General features: G+C 43.5%; 1 protein-coding gene and 1 long non-coding RNA gene across 3 annotated transcripts in view; one reads left to right on the top strand and one right to left on the bottom strand.

The window, feature by feature from the left end:
- The window catches only part of WIPF1 (WAS/WASL interacting protein family member 1), a 100,514-nt gene that overhangs the window by 70,988 nt on the left and 7,205 nt on the right, over positions 1-22,321 (top strand). For both annotated transcript variants that reach the window (XM_073545929.1, XM_073545930.1), the window contains exons 3-7: positions 8,161-8,290; positions 10,110-10,265; positions 10,815-11,609; positions 14,759-14,971; positions 16,519-16,632. In XM_073545929.1, the coding sequence (XP_073402030.1) occupies positions 8,161-8,290; positions 10,110-10,265; positions 10,815-11,609; positions 14,759-14,971; positions 16,519-16,632 (1,408 nt within the window). The remainder of the gene's footprint in view (positions 1-8,160; positions 8,291-10,109; positions 10,266-10,814; positions 11,610-14,758; positions 14,972-16,518; positions 16,633-22,321) is intronic.
- LOC141049445 (uncharacterized) overlaps positions 15,547-22,321 on the bottom strand; it is a 66,219-nt gene continuing 59,444 nt past the window's right edge. The window contains exon 3 of the long non-coding RNA XR_012220352.1: positions 15,547-15,669. This is a non-coding gene — a long non-coding RNA (uncharacterized lncRNA). The remainder of the gene's footprint in view (positions 15,670-22,321) is intronic.

Genomic DNA, 22,321 nt, shown 5'->3' with positions numbered 1-22,321 from the left:
TGGGTTCCGGAAAAACCGGCTACCGGTAAGTAACCATGGTGGTTTTCCCTTCACCCATGACAGCACCACATGAGAGATTTTTGGAGACTTCGAAACACCTTAGGGAGGGACCACCGCTTGCAGCACCCTTCTACCAAAGGTCAAGTCAGCCGAGGAGGATAGATTTAATCTATAGTGCTTAAAAAAGGTTGAGGGTGAGGCCCAGGTAGCGGCCTTACAAATTTGCTCAATTGATACCTCTGCCTTTTCAGCCCAGGAGGTCGCCACGGCTCTGTGGAATGAGCCTTGATGCCATCAGGAATCGGAACACCACTAGCTGAGTAGGCTACACTAATGGCCTCCCTAATCCATCTGGCAATAGTCCCTTTCGATACTCCATAACCTTTCCTGGCACCCTGGAAGGCTACAAATAAGGACTGGGACCTCCTCCACTGGCTGGTTACTGATATATACTCTAAGGGGGCTCTTTTCACATCTAGATTATGGAATTTCTCCTCTCCTGGGTTTTTCGGATTTTCACAGAAGGAGGGGAGGACGATTTCCTGGCTACGGTGATAATCCGACACCACTTTCGGTAAATAAGCAGGGTCTGTTTTTAGGACAATTCTGTCCTGGTATACCTGGGTATACGGTGGACTAACTGATAGGGCCTGCAGGTCACTTACCCTACGTGCCGATGTAAGGGCCACTAGAATAATGGTTTTTAGGGTAAGATATTTCACTGATAGTTGTTGTACTGGTTCAAATGGTTCCTTTGTGAGAGCTTCTAACACAAGGTTTAAATCCCAGGGAGCCATTTTTTGCGATGGGACTGGTCTAGACCTGTGGCAGGATTTAATAAACCTAGCTATCCATCTGTTTGCCGCTATGTTACAATTATATAGAGCGCCTAGCGCTGAAACTTGTACTTTGAGTGTATTTACCGCTAGGCCTAGCTGTAGACCTGCCTGTAAGAACTCTAAGATAGTCTTGATCGGGGGTTCTTGGTCTAATGGTTTCCCCAGAAACTGCAGAAACTTATTCCATATTCTACCGTATATATTAGTTGTTACTGGCTTCCTACTTTTCATCAGTGTAGCCACCAACCCAGGGGAGAATCCTCTATTACTTAAAAGTGACCTTTCAAATTCCACGCCGTCAGATGGAACCCCTTGACTTGCGTGTGGAATACCGGACACTGAGCTAGCAGGTCTGGAATCTCTGGCAGTACCCACGGATCTGAGAGGGACATTATCTGTAGTAGTGAGAACCATGGCCTTTTTGGCCAGAACGGGGCTATTAAGATCACTCTGGCCTGATCTTCCCTTATCTTTTTCACTACTACTGGGATTAGAGCTACCGGAGGAAAGGCATAACTTAGCTTGAAATCCCACGGAATTGCAAAGCGTCCACTGCCCATGGCTCTTCCTTTGGGTTCAGTGAACAGAATCTTTTTACCTGCCTGTTGCTTCTGTTGGCAAAGAGGTCTATTATTGGCTCTCCCCAAAGATGTACTATCTTTTGGAACACTACCCGATTCAGGGTCCATTCCCCCTGTTTTAGTGTGTTGCGGCTTAGGAAATCGGCTTGTGTGTTTTCTACCCCTCTGATGTGTAGGGCTGATAGGGAGTGTAGGTGTCTCTCTGCCCTGTGAAAGATCTCGTTGGTTTCGAGCATTAGGGAGCGTGACCTTGTCCCTCCCTGGTGGTTGATGTAGGCTACTGTTGTGCTGTTGTCCGACATAATCCGGACATTGCGGCCTTCTAGAGTGGGCATGAATATCCTTAGGGCTCTGTTTACTGCCCGTAGCTCTCTTAGGTTGGAGGATGTGTTTTGCTCTAGCTGTCCCCAGGGTCCCTGGGCTACCTGTCCCCTTAGGTGCGCTCCCCACCCTGAGGAGCTTGCGTTTGTCATTATCACGTCGGACACTGGCTTCTGCCACGATGTCCCTGTTAGTAGGTTTGCTCTGTCTAGCCACCATCTGAGAGAGCCTTTGGTTTTTACGGAAAGTTCCAGCCTTCCTTCTAAACGGCCTTTTAGCGACTTCTGTGCTGATAGGACCTCTGCTTGTAGTTGACGGGTATGAAATTGTGCCCATCTGACCGCTGGGATACAGGCTGTCAGAGTGCCCAACAAGGACATTGCCCCTCTCAGGGTCGTGTGAGGTTGATCTCTTGTTGCCAAGATCATATCCCTTACCTTTTCCACCTTGGCATCTGGTAAGAGACAAATTTGTTGATTTGAGTCCAAGATGAAACCTAAGAACATTTGTCTTTGTAAGGGTTGTAGCCTTGACTTCTTGACATTCACCATCCAGCCGAGATTCCGTAGGGTATCTATCACCCTTTCTACTTGCTCTGTGCAGTGACGTTCTGAGTTGCCCACAATTAGAAAATCGTCTAGGTAGGGTATTATAATTGTGTTGTGGATGCGGAGGAATGCTGTCATCTCTGCAACTACTTTTGTAAACACCCTCGGTGCTATGGATATGCCGAATGGAAGGGCTCTGAACTGAAAATGTTTGAGGTTGCCCCGAATGTAGAGCGCTACCCTTAAGTATTTTTGGTATTCTGAATGGATCGGGATGTGGTAGTAAGCATCCTTTAGATCGACTACCGCCATGAAACAGTTGTGGTGTAACAGCCTTATAGCTGAAGTCACTGACTCCATTTTGAAGGTTTGGTTCTGTATCCAACGGTTGAGGCCTCTCAGGTTTATAATCGTCCTGAACGAATGATCCGGTTTTTTTATTAGAAAGAGGGGCGAGTAGAAACCCCTTCTTTCCTGTCCTCTTGGGACCTCGATCAGGACATGTTTGTCCAGCAGGCTTAGGATCTCTGCCTCTAAGGCCAACTGTTTTTCTACCCCTCTCCTGACGGGGGTCACCACAAATGATGCTCTTGGCTGTTGAAAAAAGGGGAATTTTAAACCTTCCTTTATGATGTTTAAAATCCAAGTATTGGAAGATATATTTTCCCAGGCCTGACCAAACAGCATCAGTCTCCCCCCTACGGGGATGCCGGCGTCATTGAGGGGACTTTTTTGCGGATGAAGCGGCTCCCCCGAACATGAATCCAGACTCTTTCTTCCTCTTGTCTTCCCATCTTTTCCGATCTCCCGGAGGCCGGCCTCTATTGAATTTCCCCCTCCGAAAGGGCGGTCTTCTTTGATCTCCCTGAAACCTGGGGAAGCCCTTCTTCTTATCACCCGCTTTTTCTAGGATTTCGTCCAGATTTTTTCCAAAGAGAAATTGTCCATCACATGGAAGGGAGCATAATTTGGCTTTTGATTGTAGATCTCCCGGACACCCTTTAAGCCATAATGCACGCCTTGCAGCATTTGATAGTCCCACTGCTCTCGCCGTCAACCTCATGGAATCGGCCGAGGTGTCGGCTAAAAAGGCGGCCGCTCCGTGTAGCAGATACATGTCTCCTAAAATTTTCTCCCTAGACATCTTGGAAGCAATTTTTTCTTCTAGCTGCTGTAGCCAGATCATTAAAGACCGGGCTGTACAGGTACCGGCTATCGCAGGTTTTAGTCCCCCCGCTGTTGCTTCCCAAGCATGCCTTAGGTAGGAGTCTGCTTTCTTATCTAGTGGATCTCTTAGTACTCCTGAGTCCTCTAGGGGCAGGGCCGACCTTTTGGATGACCTGGATACTGCCGCATCGATTTTTGGGACCTTGTCCCATATTTCCGTATCCTTAGGGTCAAAGGGATATCTCCTTTTTGAGGAGGAAGGAAGGCTACCTGATTTTTCAGGCTTCTTCCACTCCCTTTCGATGAGCGCCTGGACTTTTTCATTAACTGGAAAGGTGCGTTTCTTCCTTTCCTGTAACCCACCAAACATTACATCTTCTAGGGATTTGGTCGCTTTTTCCTCCTGAAGGCCCATAGTTGACCTAATGGCTTTAAGGAGACTATCAGTATCCTTAACCGGAAAACACGGTCTGCCCCCTGTGTCACTATCCGAGGAGGAAGAGGACATGCGCTCAGCCTGATATTCGGACGAGGAGGAGTCTGATGAAGAACTTGGGGAGTTTCTTCTACTTTTTTTCTTTTTCTTTAATAATAATTTAAGTGAACCTTCCACCTCTGATTTTATGACAGATCTGAGGTGAGTTGCTAGGCTCGGCACTTCCTCCGCCACTGTTTGCTGTATACAGCTAGCGCAAAGGTTTTTTTGCCAATCTTTCGCTAGGGGGTTCTGGCATATCGCACACTCCCTATTATTTCTTTTGCTCCCTGCTTTTTTGCCTTTCACCTAAGGAAGCAAATAACACACAAAAAGGACCCTATTAATAATGGTCTAACATTCACGAAGATCCACTCACCACCCACAAAATCGGGTACCGGGCTGGAAGGCTGCGCTGGAGCATGTGGTCTGTGTTCTCTCGATCTCGAGGAATCATTTGATCTATGGCTCGGACGGCTGCTGCTCTTAGCGCTCGAACGGCTACCGTGCTTCCGTGCCGAGGTCTGCGAAGGGGGTAGAGACAGTGGGGACGGTGAGCATTCCTGCTGTGACCCCATTGTAACAGCCCGGCCGTTCTGCTCCTTGCCTCCTTTAAATAGGCCCCGGTGAGCGATCCTTTTGACCCTCCCCCTGCGACCGCCGGCCATTCTTCTTTTTTTTTTTTTTTTTCCTTCTTCTTTTGTGGCCGGCGCCGCACTAGGCGCCATGTCCGTCGCGTCCGTGACGTCAGCCGGCGCATACCCTAGCTGCACCGCGCCGCTGACGTCAGGCGCCGGAAGTCGCGCCCGGCTTCCCCTGTCCCAGGGAGAAGGAGCGAGCGGGCGCGCGCGCAGGGGGAGGGAGGCACGGAGGAGCGCCCCGAATGGAGGCCGCCTTACCGCACCCGCACAAACCCGGGGCCTGCTGGAGGAACCCCGGGGACTGCGCTTCCAGGCGCCGACGGCCAGCGCTGCAGGTAAGCTGACCTGCTCTTCCCGCGCCGGGACGGCCCTGGGTCCATGTCTTCATCCATGGCAGGCACCGCCGCTGTCAGCCTGGGATCCCGCTCCAGGACAGGAACCCAACTGAAGCGGGGGAGAGGTGCCGCCCCTTATATTTCAGTAGGTTCCTGTCCTGGCGGGGCGGATCCCTCTCTCATGTGGTGCTGTCATGGGTGAAGGGAAAAAATCAATGTTTGTTCTAAAATTGTTAAAAAAAAATCTTAAGCAATGTATAATCAACAAAATGACTGGGCAAAAGGTCTGTAAGACATGGGAATTAGTACGCGTTTCAAACCCTGTGAACTCCCTGGTTCTTAGTCAAAGAGCCAAATTATGACTATAGTATGAGGGAATTCAAAGGTTCGAAACGCGTAGTAACTCTCAGCCTTTCGCTAATCTTTTTGTGGAATATACACCGATGAAGCATTTTTTAACAATTTTGGAATAAACATTGATTTTATCTATTCATGTGTGCTGGATCCTCTACCAGCTTGGAACTTGCTGCCTTATGTATTTGTGCAATTTACAGGGAACCTGTCAGGTCCTCCACGCCCTCCAACCCAGCAGCATTCACATATGTATGTCCCTGCCAAACCAGCTCTGTGTAACGGTTTTCGGTAAAAATTAGGTTGAAAAAAAAAAAGAATTTATATTGTCCCCGTTTCTTATGCTAATTAGTGCTTTGACTAGTCGATGGGGGCGTTAGTTGCCCCAGGCTAGTCGGCCCTCTTTCCATGTTATCACGTCCCTGTGGGCATGATATTACAATTTGCAGGATCTGGCGTCATCGCCAGCTTCTGCAACTCTCACGTGCTCCTCATATTTTGCTCAGGGACAATATAAATGCTTTTTTAAACCTATTTTTAAGGTAAAATATTATACAGGGCTGGTTAGGCAGGGAATTAACTCATACATATGTGAATGCTGCTGGGTTGGAGGGTTTGGGGATCTGACAGTTCCCTTAAAAACAATAATGATATTTTCCCATATTGCTTTGTATTTCATTTGAAGACCCCTGCTGGTAGCTTTAATAACTGCAAGAAAATATAAAGGCATAAATGTTCATTTCAATGTAGCCACGTGCTATTAGGACACATACAGAAAGTCCTTAAAGACCATGTATAAAATTTTTTTTTACCTATTTTAATGTTTACTTTTATTTAATACAATTGCACTATGTTTTAGTCTACAAACTTAATGCATTAATTTATTTTGAGAATTGTTCTATTCCTCACCCCACGATATAGAGTTTGCAACCTTATCCAATTTTCAGTTTTTTTATTTTGTGGGAGTGTCTCTCCCAGTAATATAGGCTGAATGTGAAGTCTGTGTGTACTCACAGTAATATAGGCTGGATGTGAAATCTGTGTGTATCCAGAGTGCTGCTGTCTTGATTACGTCATACATCAGTATAGCTCCAATGCTGCACTTATTGCCTCCCCATATGCTTTCATCCTAGCCTGTAGCCTATTTTTTTTGCTCTTTGTGAGACTTAACATGCTTTCTCCACCCTATCAACTCTTGATATTGGTGTACAACCCCCTCCCTTCTGCTATCTTTGAAGGCTCATTCAGACGGATTCTCTGAAGAAAAAGAAAGGGTACATGTCCGTTTTTTTTATCTGATGTGGTGATCAAACACACCTAATCAAGTGTATGGGATTACGAATAAAATGAATAGTGTTTTTTCTCTTGTGCGAGTGTTTCACTTAGTGATAAAGGCTAGATGTAAAATCTGCACATATTCAAGTGCTGCTGTCTTCATTAGCTCATGCCTCAGCACAGCTTCTACCCTTTACTTATTTCGGCTTTCTTCCTTCTCTATAACCTTTTTTTTCTGCCCTCCCTGAGACTTTACATGCTTTTTCCCCTTTGCACGCAGTAGACATCAGCGTACAACCCCTTCCCCATTCCTGCTTCTATCTTTGACAGTGAGAGAAGAACAGGGAGCCACCAGAAGGAGTCCTGATAGATTTGTAAGATTTTTGCAAAGTACTCAACTACATAAAAGACTTACAAACACTCTTTGGGTGTGTGCACACACTGCGGATTCTGCTGCGGATTGATCCACGCGGATTTAGCAAAATCCACAGGTAAATCCGCAGGTCAGAAGACCTGCGGATTAGCCTGCGGTTTTGCCCTGCGGTTTATCACCTCTACAATGGAGGAGATGGTAAACCGCAGCAGAATCCGCAGAAAGAATTGACATGTCAATTCTTTCTGCAGATTAGAAACCGCAGCAAATCCGCACCGTCTGCACTGCGGTTTCCATTTCCCATAGGATATTATGGTACTGTACACCGCAGCAGAAACTGCTGCGGATCTGCAGGGCCAAAACCGCTGTGGATCCGCAGCAGAATCCGCAGCGTGTGCCCACACCCTTTAGTAGCAAAATGGTAAAAATTATTTATGGACTATTTATAAAATTACATATTCTAGATGGGTCATAGGTCTTAAAAAATATATGGTGGAAGACTGAGGTGTCAAATATTGCACATTAATGTGGAATTGTGTCTTTTTATGCAAATAACACCAAAACAAGAAAAAGTGGGGAGGCAGAGCGCACCACTACGAATAAATACGGAATCAGCAACAGCATGTGAAAAATCATATACTGAGACAAAGAAAGAAGGACAGGCTAAAGCAGGGATCTCCAGAATTTGAAAAATAAATTCTTTATTCATGCAAGCCACAAAAATAGATGTATTCATTTATGTTGCAACAATTTTTAACCTGCAGAAAAAGTCGCATTTCCACATTAATGTGCGCTATTTGACACCTCAGTCTTCCGCTCTTTTCTAACATTGGGAAGTAAGCCGACTATTATTCTGCATAAAAATTCAGAATTTGCCAAAAAAAAAAAAATATTTGCATTGACTTGCGACATTTGACACATTGGTCTCTCTAGCTCTTAGCTCTAGTCGTTGCTGTAATTTGCGCCAGATTTATCATTATGGCGCCACATTTGATAGATATTTAATGTTCTAATGATTACATTAGTGAATTGGCCTAAATTACGCGTTTTTTTAATAAATGTGTAGAGCTACGTTCACACGCACCAAAACTTGCTTTTTGGAAGCAGCTTCTTTGCTGCCATGAGAACAGGTTTTGCCTGCAGAAAAAAAACCGCATCAAAAACGCAAGGTGTGAACATAGGCCAACATGTTTACTTGGATGAGGTGTTTTATTATATCCATTTTTCCTTATTTTTACGGTCTGTCTTCCGCAGGCAAATACAGAAAAGCCTGTTCTCAACAGATCGGAGCAGTCTGGAAGAAATGCTCTGCTGTCTGATATCCATAAAGGTAGAAAGCTTAAGAAGACCGTTACCAATGACCGAAGTGGACCGTCCCTGGACAGTAAGTTGTTTGGTTCAGTTTAGTATCTACAACACTTGGTCTTTGTTCACTCCAGAATTAGGCTATTCCTCTTCTTTTTCCCGCACTAGAAACAGAGAAGCGGAATTTATGGGGTGGACGGATCTATTACGTGATGGAAGCATACATCACACAAAGGACCCTATTAACTATAATCCGGTCTTTTAGATTTCCGTTATAATATTCATTATTTTACTGTAAAAATGATGGACAGAAAAATGGAATTGCATAATGCAGGTGTGATGAGAGCCATAGAATTCAGAAAAATTTTATATATTTAATGAGTAATTATATTTGATTGTATAGTATCTGCCTATGTACAATATTGATCTTTTTTTTGTACGTGCTGACATCTAGTGGTAAAATAGGCTACACTCAATATTGGTCCCGAAATAATCCAATTTTACGACTTTTGAAATTAAATGCTACGTGTTTATTCTGCTAATGGGCAGAGAATAATAACCGGACAAATAAGTTTATTGTGCTGCTTCAGAGAAGGCTATCCGCACACAGACTACATACTTTATTCAGCTATATTGCCCACTAGGAATGGAAAATATTTTTCTCCATAATATTTCACCTATGGAGCAGATTTTGCATTGGTCGTAGCTAATGGCTTTTAGCTCTCTGCCTGCACAGAGCGGTCAGAGTCCGCTCCTGTCGGCAATTCAGCACTTCTGCTGATGTTATGTCTAAGGAGCAGCTGCTTTTCTTCCGTTGACAGGAAGGACTACAGACGTCAAGATGATTGACAGCCGGCTCTCTGCTGCCTAACTGCAGGGAGGCAGCTGTCATTCAGCATGACTTCGGAAGTCACACCCCCTGCAACAGAGCAGCCCAGAAGAGGAAGAGCAGCTCTGGTGATGTGGAGCAGCTGAATCGCCTGCAGGAGCGGTCGGTGACCAGTCTGAGCTAATGCTGAGTTTAACAGGAAGAGGGTAGCTGCCTCTGTTAGCAACTACCTGTTTGTAAGTTTTTAGGCCCATAGAAGAAAAAAAATAGTCTCGCACAACCCCTTTTAACACTACTCTCTTATGTTCCTACATGTCGGATTTCCGACCCCCTTTTGCCAGCAATCAGGAGCGTTCAGCCTATTCAAACACTCCTGTGTATGAGAGATAGGTATTGGGAAAATGATTATCTGACAGCTTTCTAATATGAGTTAAAAGGGTTATTCCCAGCTTCATAAATGGTTGTTATTAGATAGCGCTAGTTAAAACAAGAACTTTTTCAATTTACTGCTTATTAAAATTTGCAGCCGTTCTTAAGATAGTAACATTTTTCTCTTATTTACAGCTCGTTGTCTAGGAGACCGACCACTGCCGTTGTCTAGCTTGTCAACACTGCGCTGAAATTGTCTGGCATCAGGAGGTAAAAGCGCACTCCATTAATCCTGATCAGCTTCAAATCAGTGCTTAGAAGCTCAATAGAAGTTCTGTCTAGCAGCAGTGGTCGGTCTCCAAGGCAACAAGCTGTAAACAAATATCTCAAGAACGACTGAAAATTTTAATAAACAGTAAATTGCAAAATTGCTTGTATTAACATGCACTATCCAATAATACCCATGTATCCAACAATACCCTTGTATGAAGCTGGTTATAATCTGTTAAGCAGTCTTCTGGTGTAGAGCCAGAAAAAAAACAGATGGAGAAGCGAGACAATAATTGTGCCTTTTTGTCTATGGAGTCTAGTACAGTATATGGCAGCCACTGGTTAAAAATAGAGAAATGTTGTTATATGACCATTTACTATTGGTTTTAGATGTTAAGGCATGTAATTACTTAATTCTTCTTTTTAATAGCGCCCAAACCATCTTCCGGAGGTGGTGGTGGTGGAGGTATGGGAGGTGGTGGAGGCGGTGGTGGAGGTGGCGGAGGTTTCGGAGGATCTCCAGGATTAGGTGGCTTGTTCCAAGGAGGGATGCCAAAATTGCGGCCTTCAGGAAGCAGAGAAAGTGGTAAGACATATCATGGTTTTGATGCTTTACAATATATGAGTTCTTATTATTAGCTGTATGCAAATGAGGCTGAAGTGCTACGGTAGATCTGAAACCAGAAACCATAGTCGCTTCAAGACTATTCCCTGTCTAGCAGTGCCATCTCCTTCTTAACTGACAGCTTCTATGTAAAGAAACCATCATTCAAGTAGGTGATAGGCGGGGAATAGAGCCGGAGTGACAGAGGCTTTAGATCTACCATAGCACTTCAGCCTCATGTGTATATGAATTCAAATGACAATTTATAAGTAATGGGGGGAACAGACTGGCCATATAAAGATATTGCTGGACTGGTCTTTGAAAGAGCTACATGCACATATAAATAGTTTGGGTCTTTGAATCTTTCTAATAGATTCCCTTTAAATATTTTTGCAACAATAAATTAGGATTATTTATTCTTTATGCAGTTAACCATCACATATTGAATATGATTTAATGTTGTTTGTTATTTTATGTTGTAGTTTATTGTTGGCTTGTTTATTTTTTCATTCATGGACCTCATTCTTTTAGAGCCGTCAGCAAGCAGAGCACCAATCTTTCCACCTGGTGGACGTATGACATCTCCTAGACCTTTTACTCCACCAAACACCTCTCCAAGAGGACCTCAACCTACAATGGGAATAAGGGCTCCCGCTTTTGAACCTCAAAGAAACCGAATGCCTCCACCTCCTAGGAATGATTTTAATTCCAGGTCAGATCATGGTCCCCCTGCAGTACCAAATACACCTAGACCAATAAATTCAAGTCTTCACAACAGAGGTCCACCTCCAGTACCAGCTCCAAATAGGCAAGTGAACCCACCACCCATGGTTCCATCTGCATCATCTCATAAACCACATGGATTTGGAGGAAACAGCAGACAATCGCCAACAATTCCTCCACCTCTTCCATCCATGAATAGACCATCACTTCCACAAACACCCACTAGACAAATGGATGACAGGCCACCTCCTCCTCCTACAGGAAATCGGCCTCCTCTTTCCAGAGACTTTCCCCCACCTCCACCTCCTCAAAACAATAAACCACCTGTCCCCAACACACCTAGACCGAATACAACTTCTCAGGGACCACCTCTTCCTCCAGGGCGGCCTGGTCCTCCTCCTTTACCACCTACCCCTTCTAACTTTGATGATATGCCAAGACTTCCTCAAAGAAATACATCCTTGTCAACCCTATGTGCTGCGCCGCCACCTGTCCCACCTACTGTACGGTCAGGACCACCACCTCCTCCACCATCAATGGAAAGGCCTCCACTGTCAATTGACAGGCCGCCACCTCCAGCGAGAGAGCCATCTGGAAGAGCAGGTAAATGTTAAAAATGTATGTGTTTTACATGTATACCGAATGAAGCCCTTGTAAGAAGGATCGGTCACCAAGTCTGTTTTAGTAAATATATGGATTTGCCTTAAAACAGCAATTCTGGCCCATCTTTTATTATATCTCTACATTGTGCCGATCCTCTGTTTTTCCTACTAGAAATATATACATAAATTGGGTGTTACCCTTTCCTTTGTCAAAGGGGGGTGTCCCTACACAGTCTAAGACTGGCTGCACTGATTGGACAGTGTCAGAGGATGCAGGACACACCCCCAACTGGTAACACCCAGTTGTCATTTTATATAGTTCTAGTAGGAATAACGGAGGAATGGCAGAATACAGAAATGTAAGAAAAGAGGCTCCAGAATTGTTATTGCACTGTGGTGTGTAGTCAGGACCTAAAGGATAGGATGTGAATAGCTTTGGAGGCTTTTTTTAATGTATTTCGATGCATGTATTTGGGCTAAAAATAGTTATTAAAATTGGCTTTCTTTAAAAAATATTGAATTGTTGTCCTCTTAAAGGCTCTTTGAATAATTCTGCCTGATGAATGAGTTAACTGAGAATTAGTTAGAGAGCTAGTTTTGATAGATAGTTTGTAGCTCTTATCTGTGACTCTTTTTATGACCACAAAGTTTGATGAATTGTGTGATTAATATATATTGTGAGGCAGTGACCAGTGTCATACGTGAGGGTCGCTATTGTGAGGTAGCGTTGTCATCTAAATAGGGGATACTCGCTCAGCAGCCACAAAATCAGTTCCGGCACAGATTTTCCATAAACTCATAACAGTCCATGCGGTTTATTCAGCAGCATAAACCCACAGAAGCAACACAAAGTTCATATACAGCATAGCGTCCATTATAGCTTCACTCTGGTTATCCTTATATCACACAGGTCAAGCAAATGTCCATTACACAGGCTCTTCAGCCTCAGTGTTGTTATCTCACCTACGTCAGGGTCACTCATGGTTGCTTCTCCATGCTGCAGACGTCCATTCCCTCCAGGGAATTACCAGGCACGTGCAGCCATTAAGACAGCGTTCACTTGCTATCAGAAGGCAGCCCCATCTCACTCAGACGGGACCTTCCACACTGGACCAACCAGGTCCCAGCATTCACATGTGACCTACCCTGGCCACATTATATGGTCCATAGCCACGCCCACCGGGTCACATGACTATGACCTCATTACAGGTCCTTCACATACACATATACACTTTACAATAGCGTTATTAAACACACCCCCTGGGTGGGTTTGTAGGTAACTAGTCCCTGACACATTGAATCAGCACCTCAGCAGTATCACTGCTGATTAACACACACAAATCTCCATCTCAAGGCCACCCACTTTGAGATACATAACGGTCATTCAGTATCTTGCCATTCATCCACTCTCCTGGGACATCCATACAGCGCCCCCCTAGTGGACACAGTGGTCACTACACCACACTATGTTTCCGCCAGGATGTGCTCAGAAGCATATTAGATCCGCTGAGTGCCTTGTGGTCACATCAAGTTGCCTGAGAGTCACAAGGCAGAATAAAAGTGAATGTGAACGTGGTCAAGTTATGTGACCAAGGAATTGTTCAGAAAAAACAGGTATGGGCTTTCATTCTTGAAACGGACTGCAGGAAGGTAGTGGGGCCAGTCTGTTTCCTCCAGCCCAGATTTTATAAGTGGCCCATGGCCACAGAATCTGGAGGAAAGGAAAAAAAACCCTGCAAGAGGGTTTTGGGTGTGTCAGTTTGGGTCTTGCAAGCAGACAGAGCAGTTGGTCTGCAGAGCACTCTCTGTGTGAGGCAACACAGGGCCAAGCGGAGCCAAAGGGCCTGGCATCCCCTGCGCACACGGCAGTGCGGTTGCTCACGGCAAGCGGTCCTGGACTGTCTTGTGTTTTTCCCGGCTGCAATTTGGAGGACACAGCGTGCTGTGCACTGTGTGAGTTTTGGACATTAAACACGTTTTGTTTTGAACTTGCTTGGGTCACTGCCTCATCACTGCACAGCGTGGACACCGCTGCATTACAATATATACGGTATATATATATTCTCCAGTAAGGAGTTCACTAATGGATTTTAAAGGGGTTGTCTACCATTCTGAGAACACCTTTCCAAGCCTTATCTTTCCACCCAGTAAAATAGTAGCACTTATACTCACCTCCAATGCAGTCACTGTTCCAGCGGTGTCGGCACTGGCTCTTCAGGGGCTCACGTGACATTGTTATGTCCCTGGGGAAAATCAGCACTGGTTTCACTCTCCTCCTCTATGGACATACTTGACATCAGGAGGAAGCCACAGAGCAACAGAAGCAGCTCTCATTTCTTCCGGATGTGTGAATTGTAAGAAGGAGGGGAGAGTGAAGTCAAAACTGATTGACCACAGTGATCGCGTGACAAAACAGTGTTGCGAGATCCCTGGGAGAGACAGTGCCGACACCAATGGAACGGCACAGGAGATGAGTATAAGTGTTGTTACTTTACTGTGATGAAACATAGGGCTTCAAAAGGGGGTGTCCGAGTAGTGGCAACCACTTTAAGATGACTCATTGTGCAGTTAGCAATAGACAGTGTACACACATAAACACTGATGAAGAAAACGAGCAAAAAAAACCATAAAATAAACTTTTAAAAGGACACAATTTAAAAGAACAAGGCGCAAATGAAAAAAAAGGTGAAAAACACTCAAAATTAGACAAAACATGGCACGTATGCAACACTGAATTGGGCCAAAGACTTTTTAAGTATGTTGGCTACAAAAAAGGAGTAAATGGGCAGTACTTTGGTTGCGAGTTGCTAAGGTTTTGATTTATCGATATATTGCCTTTTCGGATGGCGAATGGTCAGTCATCGTAAGAAAACAATTGTGCCCAGGAATGCAAAAATTAAAAGTAATTACGGTATAATATTAATATTATCATGACATGGAATTAAAAAAAAAAATGAAGATGCAATCATTTTGTATTAATGACAAGCAATGCCAAGTCCTGCATCTCACTCAGTACCTTGGGGTAATATATTGAATACATACTGTAAGTGCGAGCACCCTAACCATGACCAGTAATCTGGCGGTAATACAAATTTGCTGCCAAATGTACAAGCATAATGCCGCTAACTCCACATGTTTGATTCCCACCAGGACAACTTCCTCCACCACCTCCTCCTGCCAACAGAAATGGATTTGGTCATCGAGGGTCACTGGGTCTTCAGCCTCCTTCAAGACCTGGAATGGAATCACCCAGAGGAGGAGTCACCAGACCTCCACCACCTCCAGAAAGGCCAGGATTGGGACCACTGCCACCTCCTCCACCACCTTCATCAATGAGAAATGGTTTCCAAGACTCTGGGGAAGGTAAGAATCAAGTGTTTCATGAATACTATACTCTTTAAGCATCTCGGCGCAAATGGATATCTGTAATCAGATGATCTATTCACCTTGTACCTGAGAAAGCATTTGTGGGCGCCCATTACAAATACACGCCTCGTTATTATACATGCAGTCATTTTTTTAGAACAGTAAAGACCCCATACACATTGGATGAAAATGGGACCACGAACGTTTGCTCATCAATGACCCTAACGCCTCGCAGACTGCATCGACCAATGTTGGATTTGCAGCCAACGGTGAACATCAGTTGAAAAAGCACACTGGTGTTTTGAGCACTCAACACCGTTCGGTGGTTGTTGGAAAAGAATGTTTGATGAACCAGACGGCGATCATTCGTTTTGGCTGAAATTGGCCATTTCGATTACGTTTTATCTAATGTGTATGGGCTCCATAAAGGTTGAGGATGGCTGATATGTTTCTTTATTAACCCATCACGTAATGATAGCCGCACACGCTTGTGTCTGGGCATCTGCAATAATTGTGTAATTTGTGACGCCCCAAAGTGAGGAAATAATAATTCACTTACCTTCATAAGGGTGCCTGCTTGGTCTTCTCACCAGATCTGAAGTTGTTGGTTGATACAAGAATAGTGGGATATTGTCTAATTTGCAAGAATTGATTACAGAGGACCTTAATTTACAATATGTGGTTGCTTTCGAAATCTGAACAAAAAAAATGAGATACAGTAGCTTTTCGAAGACTGGATACCGTACTTTAAGATAAAGTCTTGTATTGTATACATGTAGAATATGGAATGTATGATATATTGAAAATTTGTTATATAGTAAGAAAGTGGAAAGTAATTTTTTTTTTTATTATTATTTATATATTCCAATGGAAAGATTGGTAAATCACCTTCCCCATTGTCTGCTCTCAGTTCCACGACAAATTCATTAAGGCACGAATACTCGTGTGGTGACAGCTTTTCTTTCCAAACACCCAAACACTTAGGCTAAGTGCACACATAGCAGAAATTTTCTCCTGAAAAACAGGACTCCCTTCCCAGAAACCGCGCGGTTTTTTTTTTCTGCGCGTTTTACCGTGATTTTTGCGCGGTTTCTAGACACATGAAAAAAGCCAGAAACGCCAAAAAAACCCGCAAAATTAATGAGCATGCTGCGTTTTTACCGCAATGTGTTTTTTTCGCAGTAAAAAACGCATCGATGTGCACAAAAAGTGCTAAATGCATAGAAATGAATGGGAAGCTTCTTTTTCGCATTTTTCCCGCGGATTTTTTGGCAAATCCACGGGAAAACCGCGAAAAAAACGCTGTGTGTGAACACAGATCAGGTCTGCGGAAATTGAAGATTTTCAGTCCCGTTCCACCCTTAACATGGGGGTGGCATCTGCCATAGCCTGAGAGTTGTGACATCACCACATTAGTTGATTGTCCGATCCCACTGAAGTAATCAGATTTAGCAAAATGTTGGATTTGTCACCATGATGTTAGTTTGCAAAACTTATAGTAACCACTAAAATAACTTTTTTTAATTTCATTTTTTTTTTTAAAGATGAATGGGAGAGAAGGTTTACATTTCATCCATTTTCTGATCTGCCACCGCCAGAGCCTTATGTACCATCAAGTAAAACCTACCCCAGTAGACTTGTGAGAGGTGAAAGTCGAAGTAAGTATCAAACTGTTCCTGTCATGTGTTTACCGCAACACAGAGGAGGCAGCGTGTGATTTCATGTATTCCTGCACTGATTAGAAGCATTTCTCCTTCATATTAAACTGTGCAGGTTTCTGTTAGTAATGCAGGGGTTAAACTGTTCAGCTTGGAGTCTCTGAAGCTTTCTTGCATTGATGATCTCAGTTGTTCAGTTTGACCACTCCCCTCTCCTATATATACTCGCCTATGGCAAGCTGGATTGCCAGTGTTAGTCTTGTACTGCCTGTTGTGGAGGTATTGGATTGTGACGCTTCAGGGGTTTGGCAGCGTCCGAGAGTGGACCCTCCGGGTCGCAGAACTGAGGCCCCCGGGGTGAGCACGCCAGGTGGAACCGACCCCTATACAGGGACTGTTAGGGGCAGGCCCGCGGGGATCAGACACCGCCACAGCTGGAACCAAGAGGGGCGGCTCGAAGGACTGGAGTGGCTACGGGCAGGACTGGGATGCAGACAGGGCCCAAGGTAGGGGAGCAAGGAGTACCGGAAGGGAACTGGTGTAGAGGAACCAGGCAGCCAGTACCAACAGGTGGCAACAGGACTAGTGCACAGGACTCCGTGCACTGAACGCGAAGGGAGACAGGGCGCGGTAGCACCAGGAACAAATACAATGACAGACAGCAGGCAGGAGAACCAGGACAAGGAATGGGACAGACACTGGAGGACGGATATGAGACGGAGCCCAGAGGAGACACTGGGTAGAGAACAGAGACAGGGCAGCACGGAGGGTGGGAAGGCAGGCAGATGACAGAACCAGAGGCAGAGACAACGAAGGCAGGGACAGAAGAGATCACAAGACAAGGGAGAAGACCATAGACTAGCTATAGGCGGCCAGATTAGCGCAGAGTATAGCACACGATAACCAGGCGTCCTCCCCTTATGGGAGACGCCTGAAATACCCCATGCCAGGAAGTGGTTGACTGATCCTGCCCCACGGAGACACCCACCGCCGGGTTTAAGGAAGCTGCTGGGCGCGCGCCCGCGGCCTAAGGCGCATGCGTGGGACCGCGGCTGAGCGGAAGGAAGAATGTGGGAGCGCGCGAGATGACGTGGACGGGTAAGAGAAGTTCGCGGCGGGTCCCGCCGCTGATGGGACGGCAGCGGGAACGGCCGCTGATGTCACATGGATGTTGGTAGAGCCGTTTGAAGCGTTGATCTGTGATTGTTACTTTTGTGTTTCGGCTGTGTGCATATCCTCATCCTCTTCCCGGTGTTCCCCTCTGTTGTTTGTGACTGCATATTTGTATGTTTGCGCATCAAGAAGCGCCCTACTACGGAATATGACCCTGAATTTGTAAAAGAATGGGACAATATTCTGAGTGACTGTTCTATTAAGCTGATGAATTTGATTGTGAAGAGAGAGGAAGCCAAGATGTTAACTTTGGAGGAATCTATTAAAATGATTGAAAGTGATTTGGTGAAATATAAAGATTCTTCTTCTTTTATAATGGCTAGAGATAAAATTAATGACAATCTGAGCAAAATGGAGAACTCTATTACAGTGATAAAGGAAAAGAAATTCAGAAGAGATAAAACTGATTACCAGAATAATCATATTTATGACTGGCATGATTATAGAAGAAAACGTAATAACATTCACCCTTCCATTCTCAAACGCAGAGATAATAGGGTAAGCTTTTCCTCAACGGATATGGATAATACGGATGTTAATACTGACACTTCTGATACTGAGAATTTACCATCTAACAGTTCCATGTGTGCACGGGATGTGGGGCAGCGGATTTCACAAAGCAGTAGTTTTTCAAAAAACGGTTCAGGAAAAAGAAACGTCAGAGGAGATCAGGGAGGAAACACTCCCATCATAAGAGAATTCAGGAGATCAGCGCGGAACAAGCATGCTTAGATACAACTGATAATTTTACAGTCCTGAACCTTTCTGCATCGATTTTATCGAATGATCAAATTAATATCCTTGAAAGGGGTCTTAATTTTGTGCCTACAGCGAAAATGGACTTATTCAACACTATGCTTGATGTTAATCACTTTATGAGAAGATTGACTCTTAGGAGACATTTTTTTGCAGAAGATGTGGAACGTGAAAAAACTTCCAATATCAATTATGAATATGTTGATAAAGTTCCTGAGGAATTTATGCCTACTTCTTTCCAGGAGCAAGTTACCCTAAAGAATTTGAGGGACTTGTCTGAATCTGGTTCTAAGTTAATGTATTTAACTGATGTTAATTTTTCCTCTAGAGTCCCTAATCCTAGATATTATCCTGAGCAGTCAAAATTGCAAGTTATGGATGATTTTCAATTTCTTGTTGAGGATGAACTTATGAAAATCTATAATGCTAATCAGAATGGTCGTTCTAACATTTCTCGTACTGAGAAACAGGCACTTGATTTGTTATCTGCTAATGTCAATATCGTGGTAAGAAATTCTGACAAGGGGGGATCTGTGACCATATTAGATACTGGGCTGTATGAAAGAGAGGTAAGGGCTATGCTTTTTAATAGTGAGGTATACAAGGGAATTAATTATAACCCTACAGATAACATCAGAATGGAATTACAGGAATTGTTACATAGGGGTTTTAGTTTGGGAATTATTAATCAAAAACAATGTGAATTTTTCTGTCCTTTATATCCCAGAGTTCCTTTGTTACATGCACTTCCAAAAGTTCATAAGGAGGTTTTTCCACCTTTGTTTTGTCCTATCATATCGGGCATAGGATCCCTTAATGAAAATTTGTCAGAATGGTTGGATGCAAGATTAAAACCTCTAGCCACTATTTCACCTAGCTATGTGCAGGATTCCAAGCATGTTCTTAGTATTTTTTCTCAGGTGGAATGGCGAAGTTCCTTTTGTTGGCTCACTTGTGATGTACAAAGTTTGTACACTTCCATCCCACACGATTTGGCTATTTTAGCTCTTACTACTTATTTACAGAAATACAGTAATTTTTCAGAAGATTTACAGATGTATTTGATTGAAGTGACCTATTTTTTGTTAAAAAACAATTTTTTTTCTTTTTTGGATGATCTTTATTTACAGGTGCAAGGCTGTTCCATGGGTTCCAAGTTTTCACCGTCTCTTGCTAATATTTTTATGGCCTGGTGGGAGGAGGAGTATATTTTTTCTGAAAAAAATCCTTTTTCTTCTGATATTTTTCTTTTTTTGAGATTTATTGATGATGTTATAATTGTGTGGGATGGTGATGTATTCAATATTGAGAATTTCATGTTCTATATTAATAATAATCCATGCAATATACGTTTCACATATCAATTTGATGCCAAGACAATTTTGTTTTTGGATATTCTTTTGTCGGCAAATTTGGAAGAAAGAAGGATTGATTGTGATATTTTTAGAAAACCTACGGCAGGTAATTCACTGTTACACGCATCTAGCTGCCATCCACGTCATGTTACAGTCATGGCCAAAAGTATTGACACCCCTGCAATTCTGTCAGATAATACTCAGTTTCTTCCTGAAAATGATTGCAAACACAAATCCTTTGGTATTATTATCTTCATTTAATTTGTCTTAAATGAAAAAACACAAAAAGAATTGTCCTAAAGCCAAATTGGATATAATTCCACACCAAACATAACAAAGAGGGTGGACAAAAGTATTGGCACTGTTTGAAAAATCATGTGATGCTTCTCTAATTTATGTAATTAACAGCACCTGTAACTTACCTGTGGCACCTAACAGGTGTTGGCAATAACTAAATCACACTTGCAGCCAGTTAACATGGATTAAAGTTGACTCAACCTCTGTCCTGTGTCCTTGTGTGTACCACATTGAGCATGGAGAAAAGAAAGAAGACCAAAGAACTGTCTGAGGACTTGAGAAACCAAATTGTGAGGAAGCATGAGCAATTTCAAGGCTACAAGTCCATCTCCAAAGACCTGAATGTTCCTGTGTCTACCGTGCACAGTGTCATCAAGAAGTTTAAAGCCCATGGCACTGTGGCTAACCTCCCTAGATGTGGCCGGAAAAGAAAAATTGACAAGAGATTTCAACGCAAGATTGTGCGGATGTTGGATAAAGAACCTCCACTAACATCCAAACAAGTTCAAGCTGCCCTGCAGTCCGAGGGTACAACAGTGTCAACCCGTACAATCCGTCGGCGTCTGAATGAAAAGGGACTGTATGGTAGGAGACCCAGGAAGACTCCACTTCTTACCCCGAGACATAAAAAAGCCAGGCTGGAGTTTGCCAAAACTTACCTGAAAAAGCCTAAAACATTTCGGAAGAATGTTCTCTGGTCAGATGAGACAAAAGTAGAGCTTTTAGGGCAAAAGCATCAACATAGAGTTTACAGGAGAAAAAAGAGGCTTTCAAAGAAAAGTACACGGTCCCTACAGTCAAACATGGCGGAGGTTCCCTGATGTTTTGGGGTTGCTTTGCTGCCTCTGGCACTGGACTGCTTGACCGTGTGCATGGCATTATGAAGTCTGAAGACTACCAACAAATTTTGCAGCATAATGTAGGGCCTAGTGTGAGAAAGCTGGGTCTCCATCAGAGGTCATGGGTCTTCCAGCAGGACAATGACCCAAAACACACTTCAAAAAGCACTAGAAAATGGTTTGAGAGAAAGCACTGGAGACATCTAAGGTGGCCAGCAATGAGTCCAGACCTGAATCCCATAGAACACCTGTGGAGAGATCTAAAAATGGCAGTTTGGAGAAGGCACCCTTCAAATATCAGGGACCTGGAGTAGTTTGCCAAAGAAGAATGGTCTAAAATTCCAGCAGAGCATTGTAAGAAACTCATTGATGGTTACCGGAAGCGGTTGGTCGCAGTTATTTTGGCTAAAGGTTGTGCAACCAAGTATTAGGCTGAGGGTGCCAATACTTTTGTCCGGCCCATTTTTGGAGTTTTGTGTGAAATGATCAATGTTTTGCTTTTTGCTTCATTCTCTTTTGTGTTTTTTCATTTAAGACAAATTAAATGAAGATAATAATACCAAAGAATTTGTGTTTGCAATCATTTTCAGGAAGAAACTGAATATTATCTGACAGAATTGCAGGGGTGTCAATACTTTTGGCCATGACTGTATAGCCAATATACCTACAGGGGAGTTTGTAAGAGCAAAAAGAACATGTACCACGCCTAATTTATACGATAAACAATGTGAGATCATTGGTAAATGTTTTATAAAGAGGGGTTATACTAAGGTAGACATTCAGAAAGCTAAGCATAGAACGGATGAAAAAAGTAGAGAGGATTATTTGCAGAAGGAAAGCAGTAAAACACCAAATTCTGTGGAGGGTCGGTCACCTATTGTTTTTTCAACTAATTTTAGTACTGACTACTACAGGATTGTTCATATTATTAAAAAATTCCTCCCTATTTTGTATGTTGATGATACATTAAAGAATATACTGAAGGATGGGATTAGATTTGTTTCAAGGAGGAATAAAACTATTGCTAATAAGGTATCTCCAAGTGATCATACTAGTGTCAATAGACATGCTAATAAATTTTTTTCAGACAGTTCAGCAAGCATAACTAATTGGTTACCCACTTGTGGATCTTTTAAATGTGCTCAGAAAAACTGTGGGCTATGTAGGTTTATGTGGAACACAGAAAAAAATAGTATCTTCTGTTAATGGAAAAGAATTTAAAATAAAATCTTTTTTGAACTGTGGTTCTACTGGAGTGATCTATGTCAT

The sequence above is a fragment of the Dendrobates tinctorius genome, unplaced genomic scaffold (genome assembly GCF_039654945.1).
Source record: "Dendrobates tinctorius isolate UK_male_01 unplaced genomic scaffold, ASM3965494v1 ptg000143l, whole genome shotgun sequence".
NCBI lineage: Eukaryota > Metazoa > Chordata > Amphibia > Anura > Dendrobatidae > Dendrobates > Dendrobates tinctorius.
This window is presented reverse-complemented; position numbering and strand designations above follow the sequence as displayed.